At 35.7% G+C, this 18,308-nt stretch overlaps 1 protein-coding gene across 4 annotated transcripts in view; it reads left to right on the forward strand.

Moving 5' to 3' along the window:
• Positions 1-17,667, forward strand: part of HGF (hepatocyte growth factor) — a 63,245-nt gene extending 45,578 nt beyond the window's left edge. Inside the window, exons 11-18 of one of the 4 annotated variants that reach the window (XM_021384688.1) lie at positions 1,602-1,741; positions 3,792-3,830; positions 4,298-4,394; positions 7,017-7,091; positions 7,699-7,845; positions 8,566-8,672; positions 10,503-10,648; positions 13,582-17,667. In XM_021384688.1, coding sequence (XP_021240363.1) covers positions 1,602-1,741; positions 3,792-3,830; positions 4,298-4,394; positions 7,017-7,091; positions 7,699-7,845; positions 8,566-8,672; positions 10,503-10,648; positions 13,582-13,752 — 922 coding nt within the window. In that variant the 3' untranslated portion in view covers positions 13,753-17,667. Of the gene's footprint in view, positions 1-1,601; positions 1,742-3,791; positions 3,831-4,247; positions 4,395-7,016; positions 7,092-7,698; positions 7,846-8,565; positions 8,741-10,502; positions 10,649-13,581 lie in introns of those variants that run through there. The other 3 variants (XM_021384689.1, XR_002434376.1, XM_021384690.1) reach the window with 3 other exon arrangements.

Below are 18,308 nucleotides of genomic sequence, written 5' to 3' on the forward strand. Positions count from 1 at the left end.
CTCCTCTCCTCTCCTCTCCTCTCCTCTCCTCTCCTCTCCCTAAACTATATTACACAACATTTCTTTGTTCAAGCTAACCACTAATTGCAGGCTTTGGCATGTTTCTTAGTGTTTAGTTTACTGGTCGGTTTTTTTTCTATGAGAGAATAGCAGGAATAAAGCAGGAAATGGTTACGTTACATTTGCTCAATATTTATATTTGCCTTTTTCAAAGTTCTGAACACCATAAATTCCTGAGCAACTTGATCTGTTCTCAGCTCATCCTGCAGGATGTTGGACTTGATACCTTCTGAGGTCCCTTGCAAACTGAAATTGAATGATGAGTCTATGATCTAATGACATTGACATCAAATGCCATTAAAGCAAATTACAGTTTCTATTGTGTATCATTGCTTTGGTTTCTGGTTTCCAAGCAGTGGAAATAGCAAATTTTTTTTAACTTACTTGTTAAAGTAAAAATGATTCAGCAGAAATTACAAAAGACTTTCTCAGTCACTCCAGGATCCTCCGTGTTGTCTTTGTTTGTTCAGAAGGGTAGATTAATAAATTTCAGGAGTAATAGGATCAATGTAAGTCAGTAAGTGAACCCTCAGAGAAGCTGTGTTACAAAAAACAGATTTCAGTGGCACTGTCTGGAATCACAGGCTGGACTATGTGTTACTTCCCCTACCCAGGGTCAGAGACACCATATATATTCCAGCCTACTTTCTATCTAAAGCAGGAGATTTAAGATTAGGACTTCAGAGAGCTCAGATAAGTCCTCAGTTAGCTGCGAAGGATACAGCTTGAATCTTGTACCAACTGGTTGCATGATGCAGGTATGTTCATGAGTACAGTTCAGCCTTTCTTACTGTCACTAATTTTCCACCCAGGAAAGACTGGGAAATTATCTGTCTCACCTCAGCAGTTACTCTGGTTTTGGGTATGCCAGAAGTAGCACACATGGATGGTTATGAGCTCAGAGGGCAGCACAGCTGTAACTTAAGAAGCCTGTATGCTGCTGTCTGACAGACCAGAAATAAACAGCTTTCTCCACTTCAGATTGTCACCCCGGACTTTCATCTTTAGTAAAATACTTCGTGTAGGTCTGCTGCTTAGGTCACCTATAACTGGAATTTGAGCCATTCATCTTTCTCCTTGCCTGCTGCTTTGTCTGGTTAACTTCCTCACATTTTTGCTTCCTTTACCTACAGCTTAGCTTTCTTCTATGCAGATTCAGTGTTCTCTTCTGCTAACTGCTAACCTGCAGGGAGAAGTTACCTGTGTTCCCAGGCAGATTTGCTGAACACAGCATAGACACTTTTCAAATCAGTTTAAAGATTTCTCCTGCAGGTATCCATGGATTTGAGTTTGAGTGAGAGATCTAGAAATCTCCCAGCTGTCCACTGGACTCAGTGTTTAAAATACCAACCAGAGGAAAGTTGGACCCAGATCCAACAAATATTTGTCTCAGCTTCCCTTTGGTTTTAACCAGCTCTAAACCCTGACCTGTAGGCTCAATCAGCTACTATTACAGTGCGGAGCAAAGCAGTATTTAACCTTTGAAAATCTGGGCTATAGCATAAAGCTTTTCAGCACGTTGAATTTTTTTTTCCCTATAGGCATATACAAATATTCAGAGAACCAGATGTTAGTAAACTGAAGAAAAACTATTGCCGCAATCCAGATGATGATTTTCATGGACCCTGGTGTTACACGGATGATCCTTTCATTCCCTGGGATTACTGCCCTATTTCTCGATGTGAGTGCTTACTATGCCTCAGGCACTGACAGCGGTATTCTCAGAAGACATGGTGTCACATGCATATATATATATGTTTCCATTGTCGTTTGTGGCAGCAGAAATAACGTAACTCAAGAATCAAGAATCAATTGTGCATGACTGAGAAGGAATGGAGGAAGCTGCTTTTGCAATATATGAACAAGAAGTCCTTTTCTTTAACCAGCTTGGAGATATCAAGACTTATTTATGCAGTAGGAGCATAAAAGCTCTATTACAGATAGTCAAACATTTTCCAGCAAATCTAGCTATTGAATGAGGTCTGGATGGAGACAAAGAGTTGTCTAGTGGTCAGAATGCTGGCTATGGCCTTAAGAAACCCAGGGAGAGCAGCTATTTTCTGTGCTATGAAGCTTCATAGTCTGTGTATTCTGTATTTTTGTTTAGAGTGAGGATAGCTCACTATACATATGCTGATGTGTATATGTGCTATAGATACTAGCTCCTTCTTCTGGATGTTTGTGGGATGATTTAACTCTTGGCAAAAATTAGGAAAATCACTCCTTTAAAGTTGCATATTATAAAGCTACATAGCTTAACTAAACAGAAATAAAAATCATGGAGAATTCAGTAATAAGATGGAGCTAGGTGGAAAAAATAGATTTATGCCTAAAAATGTGCAATTTGCATGTAGATTCAAGATTTTTTTCATCAATTCCTATTTCAAAATCACTTAGCTGTGTATCCTGGGAGGACATTGAAATGGTAACTTAGGCTTTTGAATATATGTCTGTGATCTCTGGAGTTTGAGGATAATGTTAAATCCATTCCTAGCAGCAATTTGCTGCATTTCCTCATAGTCTGAACTACAGTATCTCTAAGAGATGTTATAAGAAGTTGTAGGTTATTTTTTTTTTCATTTATGTGAAGAGTAAACAAATTGTGCAAAAGATTATGTAGATAAAGAACAATAACTGAAGAAATATACATTTTATTCACTCATTCTAAGTTCTATATCTCGATTGATCTACTCCTAAGGAAATGTTCACAAAAGTCATTTGTAGAGTAAAGTTTGTATTGTCAGTAATGGTGAGAATTATGATTCCTGGATTCAAATGCCAAAGCTGGAATATGTCTATTTTAGAAATGTAAGTTGCATGGACTAGTTTTAAACTATGAGTAGCTTGCTTACATACTAGCAACCAGTTTAACTGATACAGGCAAATTGCTGACAGTTGCCAAGTCTACTTGGTGCCTTTAACCAGTCTGTTTAAACTGTGCCATATGTAGATGTACATACATATATATACATACATGTACAAATTCATAAACACAGAAATTGACTATCTATATAACCATATAACTTTACATATACAGATAATGATGGAAATGGAGTTAGATGAGACAGTTTATCATTTGTCCATTCAAAGTTTCAGCAGCTGCACCCATACATCTAGCTCATACCACTGGGCCACATTGAAGACTTCACTGAAGGCAAAAATTTTGAATAAAATTTAAGCAACCTTATTGTAACTGCATTGTGACTTGGACTAGATGGAAGAAACAAGCCAGAGTTTGGGGAACACATTTTGATAAAGATAAGTTCTTGTTGCATGCAACATATAAGAACTTTGGAAGTTTCAAAGATATTTAGGGCAATTAGAAAATTTCTTCAAAACTAATCTGGATTTAATTGTATTACTTCTACAGTTCCTGAAAACTTAGAGAAAAATCACAATTTCATTTCTCTGCCTTGTCATGTTTAACTGAGATGTAGAAACTGAACATGACAGATAGCCTGATGTATTCAAGATTCAGCCAAGAAGAAAAATGCTCGAAACTTCTGTTGCAGAGTGTTTCATTCTTACTCCATTCTATTGGAATGAAATTCTTCCATCTTGTTAAATCTTATCAAATTGTGCTTTTAGAGAGTATTAATAAAATCACTGAAGTTTTAAACTTCATGAAATATTAAAATTAACAATTTGCCCTTTGCTGTTTATTATAATTATATTCAAGTTTAAGATGTGTTTTAATTTTGTATTAAGGATATCTTATTGTGTGTGTCTAGGCGATGGTGACACAACTCCTACTACAACCAGTTTGGATGGTAAGTAAGTTTCTGATTTACTGTGCATTGCATGTATTATGTCCTCCAAGACTAGCCATTTATTTCCGAGGGAAGGAAGTAAATGAACAGTTAAAGATATAAAATACGCATATTGGGAAACATTTTTACAAAAGGCAAATGCAGAACAGCTTTATTGTATTTTTTATACTCACCTTTCTTCCTTGCAAGGGGTGAGATATGGAAACAACTTTCATTATTTGCTTTATAAAAATGGAAATTTGTAATAATTTAAAAATATGCTTTTTTTTTATATTCCCAACTGAATCTGTATGGACTGAACCCAACTTCACTGAAGTAGTTCTGATGTTTTAGAAATATACTTCATTAGCTCAGAAAAGAATACCCAATCCATGATAAATATTGACCTTCTTGTGGTCCTTATGTGTAACTGTACAGGTTTCCTACCGCTGTTTTTAGTAAAATGTGATCTCTGGACCTGCTTTCAGATACTGTCATTCCTTGTGCTTCAACAAAACATTTGAGAGTTGTAAATGGAATCCCAACACAAACTAACGAAGGATGGGTGGTTAGTTTGACATACAGGTAACTATCATTTTAAAAAAAGGACAGTGCATCTAGTAGGATGTTTGTTTTCAAATTGTAGAAAACATTGATTGGAATAAGGATACTTCTAGCCTGTAGTTAAATCCTGAAAAGGCATTTACAAATTAGCATTCCTGGAACATCTGGTGATTCCATCTTGTTGCGTATTGCTCCACCAGTGAAAAGGTTATATGTTCATTATTGCTGAGTTACACATATGAGCTTCTAAAGCATCCATAGCATTCTGCTCTTTAGATTGGCAGCTGCATACCTTTTCACATCACTGGCTCCACATTTAGCCTTAAACTGTTTATTTTATAGATTGCTATAAGAAAATTGAGTTTCATGTCAAGGTTTACTTTTTAGCAGCAGTGCATTTAGGAAAGGATTTGGGATATATACCCAGGTCCAATTTAGCTTTCTGTTCATATCATTGCATGCAATTAAATGGTATTTTGCATTAAAAAATAAGTAGGGGCTTTAAGGAGATCTGTTTCACTCTGTAAAACAAAACCCTAACACGTACATCTGGAAATGTGTATTACATTATGGCACATCTTAGTTTGCTACTGTGTAAAAGCCAGAACACAGTATTATTGCCTCTTCTGTTCATAACTCATCAGCTAGAAGTGTGAATTACTAGTTAATAACAGGAAATAGATCTCATGCATCTTTTTTTTTCCTTGTCTACTAGCAGAAAATAAAGTATAGATTATTACTATTAGATTCTGTTTTGTCACCCCTTTAAAAACTGTATTGGAAAGTAGGTCTGCACCAATACTCTGGGGAAAAAGAAGACAAAAAAATCTATTTTCTGAATTACTTCACTGCTGAAGAAATCCTGGGAGTCCTTACCAGCCCTGCCAATGTTTCCAGCTCCTCGGATCAGATCAGAACTGGAATGTTCTAAAAGTTTAGTAGATAGTCCAGAAATAAATATCTAGAGTAACATCATTAGACTAAATAAACAGATAAGTGGGCTGGAATGCTGAATCTCTGTGGAAAAGCTTATCTTGCCACTGTTTTTAAAGCAGCCTTGATGGCTGGGGAACATTTTGCCAGGAAAGGGAAACTATACCTGGGTGCCTAAAATTTAAATAGATAAATGAAAATGGATTTTGTGCCATACTACAGAATTCCATTAAGCAGATGAGTGCATACAAGACTGAAGATTCTTTTATGAAAAAGATTCCTGCAATACTTCAGCAGAAAAATATATTTTGAAGTATTACATATAGGCATAAAAACGTACTTTTATTGTGTACTGCTGCCAGGGAAGCAGATAGCCTTTTGTCTGAAACAATATCTTAATGACTCCATGATTTTTCATGAAGGATTAAAGAGTTTCATAAATGATGCTGTTTCCTAACTTTTATTCTGGAAAAAAATAACTATTCATCTCAAAATGGAACTGCAATGGCAAATTCTTGCTGATGCTTACAAATTTGTGCTCATACTTGGCAACCGAGGTCCACTTCTGAATGTTAAATTAATCAGTGATATATTTTCCTAAATATCTGATTCAGTTATCAGGAATATTTAAATATATTTGGAGAAATTTCATTCATTTCAGGAAATCAGCTCTGGATTTGTGATTTGTTTAAATAAGAGGTTTAACGTTCCTCTCTCTACTAGTCAGTCTTGTAAAGCACAAGATGCAATCTTGTGAAGTTACATTGGTAAATAGTGAAGCGAACAAGCAGGAACACACATTTATACTCCTCTTTGTGAAATGTTTATAATAAAACTGGAAATCATAGAATCATAGAATGGTTTGGGTTGGAAGAGACCTTTAAGATGATGTAGTTCCAAACTCCTGCTATGGGCAGGGACACCTCCCAGTAGACCAGGTTGCTTAGAATCATGATTTTATAAAGAATCCAGCCTTTTGGACCACATAGTTTGTTTCTCAACCAAAATATAACAACAAAAAGCCCACATCACTCCCCCCCAGAAAAAAACAGAAACAACAACTTTGTGCTTTGGAGGCACAAAGAAGGAAACTAGTTAATCTGCATTCCACAGTCATCTTTATTTCTGAAAGAAATATCATGTTTAATTGTTTTAATTTTACTTGATATATTATGTTGCAGATTTTCTATAATCATGTGTAGGATGTCACACATTGCAGATTTTTTCCAACTGAAGTATGTGGGGACAGAAATCTCATAGGACTGGTAATCAAATAGTAACTCTCCACCTTGAGGTGAATGCTTTGAATAATACCTACTTGAAAAATGTTGTTTACATGCGATGGCAGTCTGGGGACTTGCTTAAAGGTTTCAGTCCAATTCTTATTAAAAAGAGGTCCACTTTTTAAATATTTATTAAAATATCTCTCATTATAGATCCAACTCTGAAACCACTAAATGAGCAGAGTAACTGAATTTCTCTTTTATGTTGGCTCATGCAAAATGGAGAAAATCTGCAAAGCTATGCTACTACATGTATTCAAACTGTAGGGCAAAGAGACAGCGAAATGTTTTCACAGGCTGTCATTCAGCCACCCTTCCCTGTACCAGGGGACTACCTGAATGAAATCTTACAGCAATAACCTTTAGATATTTTGTCTGGGTAGGAAAAAAATATCCTTATTTATGTATTTATTCATTTGTTTTACAGGAATAAGCATATCTGTGGAGGTACTCTGGTAAAAGAAGAGTGGGTTCTCACAGCAAGGCAGTGTTTCCCTTCTCGGTACAGTAGTCTGTAGTCTTGCAATACTGAAATACATGCATTTTTTGTAACTTAGTAGCACAACACTTCCTCTTAAATGCAGTAGTTTTCACTCTTGTTTGTCTTTAACACTGCTCTTCTGATGTCAGAATTCCTGTGCGGCCTTGGCATTTTCAGTTACTATTATTAATAATAATAAATAAAATAAATAATAATAAACTCTGGCTGTTTTACACAGAAGTACAAACGTTATCCAAGTGTAGTAGTTACACAGTTGGCTCTTTATGGAAATAATCTCATGCTTTTTCTAAACTGGACAGAATAAAATAGAAGACTTGGGCAAACTATGAAAAGTTTGAAGGCTCATACTTTCCAAAGATATAAATGCTTGCATACTAGTAGAAAACAAAATCACACTTTAGTCACAGTTAATGATGAAATTATGCAGTGGCTTCAGACCAAAAGCTTATATTTGAGGATGTTGATTTTGGAATATGAATTGGCAGTGTAATCTGACTTCTATTGAAGTGTTAGTTAAGATCTTCTAGTATAATCATGTTAAGCAGAGCTTTTGGGGGTTATTTTATTATCCATGGAGCAAAATCCTAACTTGCTTTGCCTAATTTAGTTACAAAGATCTGAAAGACTACAAAGCCTGGCTTGGAGTCCATAATATCAAAGGAAAGGGAGAAGAGAAGCACAGGCAAGTTCGGAATATCTCCCAGCTGGTATACGGTCCTGCAGGATCAGATCTGGTCTTACTGAAACTTAGCAGGTTAGTAGCTATTATTGCTAATTCCAGGATCTTCAGCTACTGAATGAAATTCTTCCTAAATAAGAATTGCAAATTCAGTTCTGTATTGTTGTGATACTGCGGATGACATATCTATTGGATAAACTTCCAGTTATAAGATGTTCATGTCAGTTGTTTCTGGACACTACCACATAAAGTGAATACATTGAGTAAGTGGGTGAATTTCACTTGAAGTATCCAGAAATGGTGCCTCTTTTACTTTACTCAGAAATCAGATGTTACTTCTGAAAAATCACGCCAATCTTTTTTCCTGATTACCAGGTTTAGTTTGTGGTTCTGTTCATTTATTTATTTATTTTAATATTCATTGACCAGTACGTGATTTTCATTTATGGAGTAAATAGGAGATTACAACTAAGACATCTGTTTACATATAAACTTTCAAAATTTCTCTGTGTTAAAAAAAAACCCTATATATTCACATGAAATGCCATCATTACTTACTTTTAAGATGAAAAACCAAGTTAACATAAAAGTAGTGACAGCATTTCAAGAAATCTCTTGACAGTTCACAAGTGTAACACACACAAAAAAGTAGAAGAATCCATCATAGTCTTCAAAGATGGAAAAGAAAGGAAAAGAATTGGCACAATTTTTAACTTCTGTGAACATTATTTTAAAGATAGACTTTAGAAGGTGAAATAAAATCCATCATGTCTATTGTTTGTTTTCTCTTTTCAGACCTGCCATATTGACAAATTTTGTAGAAATAATCCGATTGCCCATTTCTGGGTGTACCATTCCAGAGAAGACCAGTTGCAGTGTTTATGGATGGGGATACACTGGATGTAAGAAATTATTTTTAAAAACTAAATGAATACGTTGACAGCTTACTCCCTTCCTCTTGTCATTATAGGTGAGGCTGCTGGTATTGCCTGATGCCACACTTGTCCAACACTTTTCGTTATGAAATGCAGTTTCAACTTTTTTTATAATTTTGTAAATCTTTATGCATTTTATCTAAGATAAATTAACATTAAATGTTTTCTGTTAATCCATTCTTTATTTTTTTTCCCCTTGAGAGCACACAAAATGATTCAAACATTTCAAAGAGCAAACTGCAAAAAAAATTGTTTTACATATTTAAAAAAATCTGGCATAATTGTAATGAAGAGTTCTAAGCCTGTTGTGAAAAATTCTGATTCAGCTACATGATTACTTTATTTCTGTTTCGCAAAGAAGGCCACCTGGTGGAAAAAATAATATAAAATCATATAATACAAGACATTAAGATAATTAATGTACACAAAGACAGTGTAATAAAGATTCACAGGTAGTGCTAAGTCTGGCATTTCCTAACTTTTGAGTACTTGACTCTGTAACCTTACTAAAATGTATTAAACACAGATTTTGTCTGAAGTAAATACAAATATGTTGGTGAAGAGACATTTATTTAGTCTGGTAAATATTATGTCTGGCTAATGATGTGTTGATGATAAAGTTAATAGTTGCCAGTTATGTTCAAATGCCATTTTGCCACAGATCCTTAGTAAGCAACAGCAACATACACATGCTGTCCTGAAAGCAGAGCAGAAACACCATTGGAATTCTAAGGTTCTCTCCCTTGTAAGCATTACTCCACATTTCTTAGTGAGTGGCAAATAATCAGCACCAACCCTCCCCTAGATGACTGTTTAATGTTCCCAGCATGGCCATATCAGATATCCTCCAGAGAGAACGGCTGTCTAAGGAGCATGGAAGTAGGGCTGGGGCATGGTGCAGCATCACGGGAAAGCGATTAAGAGAATTGATAAGGGAATTTGCGATGTTGTGGAGTTATGTAATACTATAAATACATAACATCCATCATCTAAGGACTTTGTACCATATTTTATGTGCTACTTAATACAATCTTCATAGCATCCCAGGCAGGGAAGGAAGAAGTGCTACTTTTGTTTTTGTATTCAAGTAAACAGGATAACAATTCTGTGAAAGGCAAGGCTGACACTTTTTATTGATCACTGTACAGAGAATGGACGGGTCCAGGCCCTCTATTTTAATTCACAATTTGTACAGACTTGTCTTTTGACATGTGAACAAGAACAAACTCCATGGGGCTCCTGCTTCCTGACCTTCACAGTGATGAATGTAGATTGCATAAAGCTGTGGTCTTGCAGGTACAAAGTCATTCAGTGTATCTGAGCCAGCACTGAACTAGAAAAACCCTGTACTGCTATAGTATTTTTCAAGTTACACATCCTTCCTTAGGCCATCATTGGCAGCCACCATTACATGTTAACCCTTGTTTAAGACAAGCAGTGAAATCCTCGCTCTGCTAACAGGAGTGACAAAATTTCACACTTTTCCTGATTTCTATGATATGCCAAAGTAAGCTGGCAGTAGAATCTATCCCTTTCTTCCAATACTGAAAACCTCCTTAGATATTCTCAGAGAACTGAAGAGACATGCACACCAAGCACATTTATTGCAAATTTTGTTTGTAGCAAATATAAGAAATTCTTAAAGAACAAAGTATTGATAACAGTGAGGATGAATGAAAATATGAGTACTGGGGAGAAAGTACAGTGAGTGAAGATACGCGAGTAAGTTCATCCAATACCTTTTTTTTTTTTTTTTCCTAAAACAGAATAAAGTCTTTATTCTTTTTTCAATCCTAGTATCTAACTATGATGGCCTTCTCCGGGTAGCAAACCTGTTTATTTTGGGAAATGAGAAATGCAACCAATATCTCAAAGGGAAGATCACTGTGAATGAGTCAGAAATCTGTGCTGTGGCTGAAACCATTGGTGCTGGGCCTTGTGAGGTAAATATTTCATTTCCTAAGAATGTATTAAGAACCATCAACCTTACTTTTTCTATCTGGGAAATAATTTGAGTTTTTTTATAATTATTCTCTCTGCATCAAACTTGTACGCACACAAAAAAGATATGAATCTTCTGCATTGGAAAATGATTTGTGTTTTTAATGATCTATTTGCTGCTTAAGTGTGGGAAAAAGTTCCTTTCCATCAATTACATTTTACCACCACTCATGTTAAATATACTCAGGAGCCGAAACACTTTGCTAAACTGAGATACTTTTGTCTTCTGTATAATAAGGCCTAAAGTGAGTTGTGTGATAGTAACAGCAATTTATTTTGATGGAGCAGAAAAAAAAGAATTGAGCAAATTGAACTCCTTAGCTAGATGAGGATTTCCATGCAACATCCAAAAAAAAAGTTCACTGATCAGTGAAGTTAATAAAGTTATGAAATAAACAGAAAGATCCAAAAATGTACTGTGATATAGTATTAGTTGGAAAAGTGAGGAGTTTGGTCTCCCTAAAAAAGCCTGAGCCATATATCAGTGAGTAGAGGAGAAAGTGGTGCTTTGGTTGCAATAGAGTTTAATACAGTTGGTTTTCTTGGGACTAGTATTGTTGGAGAAAAGACATCTGAGGAGAAATGCTATAAATCATTCATTATGGGAAGATATCTTTTTTTGTGTGTTGAAAATCTGTCTGATGAGATGATGTCTGGAAGGAGGGCAGTCCTGAGTATTATTATGCATTTAATATCTGGAGAAAAAGAGATGAGTTCCTAACACTAATGTTAAAGTTTCCCTACCCACAGGTACTACCAAACCATAGGAAAAACAGGTCTTCATCAAGATGAAGTCTGTTCCATTTACTATTAATATATCACAGGATCCACTTTATTGATACATTTTTTTCTTAAAATATTTCATCCTAGATGAGCTCTTAGACATATTAAGGCTTATATATGAAACATCTGGATGGAAGTCTGCTGGGGATCCTGCACTTTGTCTTCCCTTGCAATGAGAAATCGACTGATTAATATTAGCAATCAGTCTTAATTAGTGCATGGTTTTCTGCTCCCTCAGTTCCCCTTTGAAGCCACTTTCCTCACTAAAGAACAAGCAGGGAAACAAAATCAGATTGGCAGATAAAACTTCACTCTTGAAAGTGTTTTATGAGCAGCTTTGATGATATTGACAATTGTTTATTGTTTATAATCTGCTGCCACCTAGAAAAACAAAAACAAAAAGAAATAAAGGTCAAACATCAAATTGTAGAATCATAGGATGGCTTGAGTTGGAAGGAACCTCAAAGTTCATCTAGTTCCAACCCCCTGCTATGGGCAGAGTTGCCAACCACTAGATCAGGCACATTGTTTATCTGCCAAGCCAGAGAAAAGTGCTAAACATTAGCTTTTATTTTTTGAAACAGCATCTCACTATGTGATACAAACATTTACTGCCTTGTTTTGCAGCTAGTTTGCTAGATTCAGTATAAATTTCACCTGGATTAATACTGTAGTGTCTGTGTTCAAGTCCCAGATCTATATGAATGTATCTAAATTACCATTTCATAGTAAAAGCCCCACTGCATGGCCTACACCTATGACTCCCCAAAGTCCATGTAGAAACTCATTACTGCAGGCACAATACTAGTCACTACCCTACTACTCAAATTAGGCAGGTATGGTATCATACAGGTTACCTTACTAACTGGACCTCTATCAGACCAACGACATTTTCCTTTTCTAAGCCTAGACCTAAGAGGTACACTGATGACCATCTCAATCTGTCTATGACACACAGATTTAAAATCACTAATTGCTTATTCATCTGTATGCTACATGGGTTTAGTCATTGCTGCAAGAATAAGCCAAACCCTCTGATAGTTCTCAGGGTAATGACTGTGATAATCTCCCATGGACTGACCTACTCTGTACTATTTTGCCTAGGCAACACAAACTACAAATGCACACAGCCAAATCCTCATCCTCATATGAGGCCTACAACCACTACTACTCCTCAAGTGCTTAGCTACCTCATGATTGCTATCAGTCAAATCAATTTGACAAACAAATAAAGGTCAAGCATTGTCATTTCTCTAGTGATCCGGAGAAAATAACAATGTTAATTACTAGCATTTATCTTTTGAATTTGTGTCTCCCTATCCAATACAAACATTTACTGCCTAATTTTGCTACTGATTTGCTAGATTCAGTTTTGCCTGGATAAAAAATGCAGTGTCTTTGTACAAGTCTAAAATCTATGTGAATGGAACTAAATTACAGTTTCACTCTAATTTAACTGGATGACTTTCGTGCTGAATGTGTCCTTGATCTTAGTTGGACGTACACCAAATTTCCCCTGAATACATACAGTGGTGCATATCTGTCTCATTCACTCAGAATACTGAACATGAGTATTTAAACAAATTATGTCTCTTTCTCTACAAAATGTTACTTATTTAAAATTTTATTCTGCTAATTAGTTCATTGATTCTCATCATAGGGTGCTGGAATACAGTTGACTGCCAGATGCATAGTAATAATAGTTACTACTCTCAGTAGTCTTTGAAGAAAAGACTGTTATCACAAAGAATGTTTAGTAGTCAACTCACTTCCTCCTCATTATAAAAATGATACTGTACTTACAGGTAGCTGAAACAGGAGAATAAGAGCTCGTAGTCTGAAGTCACTAGAATTACACGTAAAGAAGGATTACTTGCATATGAACAAATGAATGATTACTTTGATGTTAGTTCATAAAAGTTCTGGTTGTGAAAAAGATATTAGAGGCTGGGGTTTGTCCTGTGGTAAGGATAATTTTATTGCCTGTTCATTGAGCTTTGTCCAACCCAAGCGAAACCACATGGGCACTGTGGGCACTGTGTCTTGCAGCATTTTAGGAGGTGACATTCTTTTTTTGTTTGTTTTCCCCTAGCGCGATTATGGTGGTCCCTTGGTTTGTGAGCAAAACAGGCTGAAAATAGTGGTGGGTGTCATCGTTCCTGGCCGTGGATGTGCCATTCGAAATCGTCCTGGGATTTTTGTTCGAGTCTCATATTACTCCCGGTGGATACACAAGATTATGATGACCTACAGAAAACCCTGAAGAACTCAGCAGCTTCCATTTACAGAGAAATTTTGGACAGCATAGAATTAAGGTGTAATGTAAAGATCAACCATTTTTAAACTACTTGATAGTCAAGTTTGTTGAACTTCTTTTAATATTTATGGGTGTTATTGGTGTTTTGTCTATCAGTGTTGTTTTATAAATATTGAAGTAACTTACAGTATATGCAAGTATGGTGACATATCTCCTGAAGATACTTGAATGGGTGAACAATTTTGCAAAGACATTATTACTGGATGATTATGGTTTTGTAGAAAAAGATCATATGACCTCTTTTATGCTGCTCTTCAGATTATCTTAGAAGGAGTAACATATTATAGCTTTATTTAACACAATTATTCTTTCTATGAGCCATATACTTCTCTTCAGATATGACAAAAGTTCTACTGAGAGATATATACATCTATCAAAGACAGCATATATGACCCTGTTTCTTTTACCCCCTTAAGAGAGGTCAAAAATTTCAATATTTCATTGAAAAAAACCATCCCTTTTGAAAGTAATCTTTTCACGGTTGAGAAACTTTGACAAGCCTTCAGTCAATGGAGTTCTCATAGAATTCAGTATTGCTTCCTTTTACACAGTGCTTATAGGCTCTATTTCTGTATTTGGTCCCTTTAGTGTGAAGGTGGTCCCCTAAGAGATATCTCAAAGAACTCTCTGGATGTGTGAAGAGATGTAGAAATGGATGGGTTAGCAAACTGTTCATCATTTGTTCAAAGTTAGTTGCAGAACTAACTGTGAATTTACAATGCTAGAAAGTGTATCTGATAGGATTTGAAAAAGTAGTCTTGATTTGCCACTGACAGACTTTTGCCACTAAAAGATATTTCAACTAAATATGTCCAAATCCTTCTGAAGAGGTAAATGTTAAAAATTGAAAGGAATCTATGTATTTATTTAAAAGTAATGCTGTTTACAGCAGGAAAAAAATAGTTGAATCTGGCACCTGGATGAGAGACAGCAGTAGGAAAATTAAGGTATATACTGATAAACTTTTCAGAGACTTCAAATATTTAATAAGATTTGACCTAAATTTTGTCAAAAATATATCCTTTGTGTAGTCCCTTTAAGGGCAATAAAATTATTGCGGGGAGATAATCTTGTACAAAATGGGGAAAACATCACCAGTAGTTAAGCACCTTGTGTTTCCTGCCTGCATGTAGAACCATCATTTTCCTTTATGTTGATTTGGAAAGGGGACAGATAATCAGCATCTGTGAAAAGTGCTTGTTCCCCTTTAGATATGTAACCATATGTCTGGCATTATTATTCAATTAGCAGATGGTAGTAAGTTATAGGTGGCAACAACTACCCTGTAAATTCTAGAAAGTAGATAAAACGCATATCCAGTTATTTTTACTACTGTACATGCAATTGCATAAATAACTGCACTATTACTTTACTTGTGACAGTCTAATTGTATATGTTTCCAGTAGCAAATTGTAAGGTATATATATCATATCTAACTGCATAGCCGCTAAGCTGACATGATGATGTAGACATGTAAAAGAAGATTTTATTTCATTCAGAAGACGCAGGGCTGAGTTCTGCCCTGGCAGAAAGTAACCATTTCAGGAGAGCTGTCATGGGAGGCCATCCTCATGTTAACTCACCAAATTATTTTCTTCAGCAGTGCAATTTGGCTACAATGAGACTCAATTATGCTTACATTTCCTAGTCATCTAGGATGAATTTCAGCCCATGCTTAAATGGCTTGGCTTGCTGAGATTTGTGTCAAGCATCCAGCAACATCTACTGGTGCATAGGAAGAAATATTTTAGGAAGCAGAGCCTCTGAAATTCCTCCTGATGTAAATAGTTTCTTTGGAACAGAAGCAACTTTGCTGTACTGGAGACCTGAAGCTGTGGATGCTACATGGATAGTCTGTCTATTCTGGCTGCTCCTGAAGGTTTTGTACTCCTTTTTGTCTCTCTTACTAACCAGGCTTAAAGAAGGCAGGATTTAGCCTGTTGTATTTACAATTAATTATTGCCATTTATGTAAAGACTGTATTCTTACTAAGTATATACTGACTGCAGCATATTGGAAGAATTAAATTTTTTGAGAGAGATTTTTGAGAAAACTCCAAGTGAGTTTTGTTTTCAGTCATTAGTAGAATGTGGATAAAATAATAATTCCATGTTCACTCTTTGTACCCTAGGAATTGTTATGTGCTCACTGTATTATATGTGCAGGCGTTTTGTTATGTCTATCTAAAAAATTGAATCTTAAAATATTTTAGTTATAATCTTCTGCTGTGCAGAAGGCCGTGATTTATATATATATACACACACACATATATATATATGATTAAAAAATACTGTTTTTTGTTAGACAATGTGTAAGGATTTTTACCTGTTTGTTCTAGGCATCACCTCAGTAAAATAAGTTGTGCAGAGCTGATGCTCCAGAACTTAACATGTTTGTATGCACTTGCTTATCAGGTGCTCTTGCTCTCTCTATCTCTGTATGGAGGGCACATGAGACTCTGAAAAGCAAGGGAAGAGAAGAATAATGATATGTGGTAATGAATTTGTACTTCATTTATTCCTGTGAATATTTCTTGTTGGTACCAATGGTACCGTGCCAGGCAACTGTTATAACTACAGGATTCTCTTAAGAAAGGACACTCTATAAATACTCATTCATTGTTCTAACATATTTCTTTCTATAATAACAGGTGGACATAATCTAGTGCCCATCTAAATTTGTGAAAAGCCTCTTAATAACTTCCGTGGGATCTGGACTTTACTTTGCAGATGTAATTTTGTTCATATTATAATTAAAGGATACAGAGCGTAAACTCTTATCTAAGGACATTCTTAAACTCCTTTGATTTTCATCTTCCTTTTCCTTACTGCAACTAATTTATGGACTCTGAAAAGTGTAATAACTGGACACAAAATTTTCAAACCTAAGACCTGATTTTGAGCTGCTGTAGTTAGTTTGACTCAATGACTAATTTTCTTTGGGCATTGGAACTGGCTGACACTTCTCCCTTTCCTTAATGAAAACATTTTTCCTTTAAAAAAAAGGTTTTTCTTTTCCCCTCTCTCTTTTTCTCTCCTAAATCCCCTGATCCTCAGAGAAACTATAGCTCTCATTGGGAATGTACTGGTCTAAATCTTTGCTGCTACTGCTGAAATCTTCTGTAGTTTGAGATTAAAATTCTTCCAGGCATTCTGCAGACCTTTGCTGTGTGTAATGCCAATGTACTTGACAGACCTACTCGAGTCAGGGTTTTTCAGACAAGGGTCCGAATATACTTCTGAGGGTCAAAATCTACTCAGGCAAAATGTCCCTTGAAATCAATGAATGTGATTATCAAGAAAGTAGGGGCAGAAATTTGCTCAATGCTTTTCCCTACAGCTGTGCACTGAACTACATGCATCCTTGTACGCCAAAAAGCACACCAGTTCTGGACTACACAGCAACTGCAACAGCAGGTGAGGCTTTATTGCCATCTTTATGGAAGGCTGGTTGTAAACCTGTTCACTCCCATGAAAACTATATAAAACCAAATGTATTGGTTATTCAGTCTTCTTTCCTTATCAGTTATTTTCCTCCTCCCTCACATGCACTGGTATGTTATTGTTTTTTGAATGTTAGGGCTGCTGGCAGGAACTGACATGGCTTTTCATCCTAAAATTTTACAGTGTTCCTTTTTAGATATACTCTTGGGCATTTGTGTACAGTGTTTCCTTGTGTGGGATCAATTCAGGGAGCTGCTTGTGGAATTCAGTGTATGATAAGAGTATTTTTTCATATTTAAGTGGGAAAAATAATGCTTCCATTAAAGATAACTAACCAAATGCCTAACAAAAAGGGAACACTGTGGTTATAACCTGTATTGCAATCTTCTGTAATTAATGGCATCTTCACTAGTTAATAAAGTTGGTATTTTTGTAACCATGTTTACTCTTATTATTCTTAATAAAGTATTTTATAAAAAATATCAACCTAATTAGCATTATATTTCTTATTTAAAGAAGAATCTTTGGAACTGCACTGTTAGACAAAGCCTTAGAAAAAGGAGTGTCTACCACTCCTAATTTCAGTAAGGGATTTTACTGTGTAGAGTAAAGAGGACTGGTATTTTAAAGATCTTCATGCATCCAATAGCAAGACCACACATAAAATGAAAGATAAATCCAAATCAAGGTGTGATCCTGCTAAGCCTCTCCAAAAGATTCATACTGGAATTCTGCATAGACAACGACCCAAACATACTGTGGGGAGAGTAATTTGGAGTGAAAAGTGTGTGCTTAATCTAAACATGAGCATTTGACAGGAAGCTTGTAGTTTCTTACAGTTCCACTGTGATATGTTTGGCTTTTAAAATGTCTCTTAACATAATCAATTTCATTTCAGGAAAGAGCCTCCATTACTGTCACTTGGTATTACCAGTGTTACTTAATTTGATGGAAAGAGAACAAATCTAGGTGCTGTATTAGATGTACTTGATACCAAAAACAGTCAACAGCAATTGCTAGGAAAAAAAGAAAACAGCTGTGAGCCTCATTAGCATCACT

The sequence above is a fragment of the Numida meleagris genome, chromosome 1, assembly GCF_002078875.1.
Source record: "Numida meleagris isolate 19003 breed g44 Domestic line chromosome 1, NumMel1.0, whole genome shotgun sequence".
NCBI lineage: Eukaryota > Metazoa > Chordata > Aves > Galliformes > Numididae > Numida > Numida meleagris.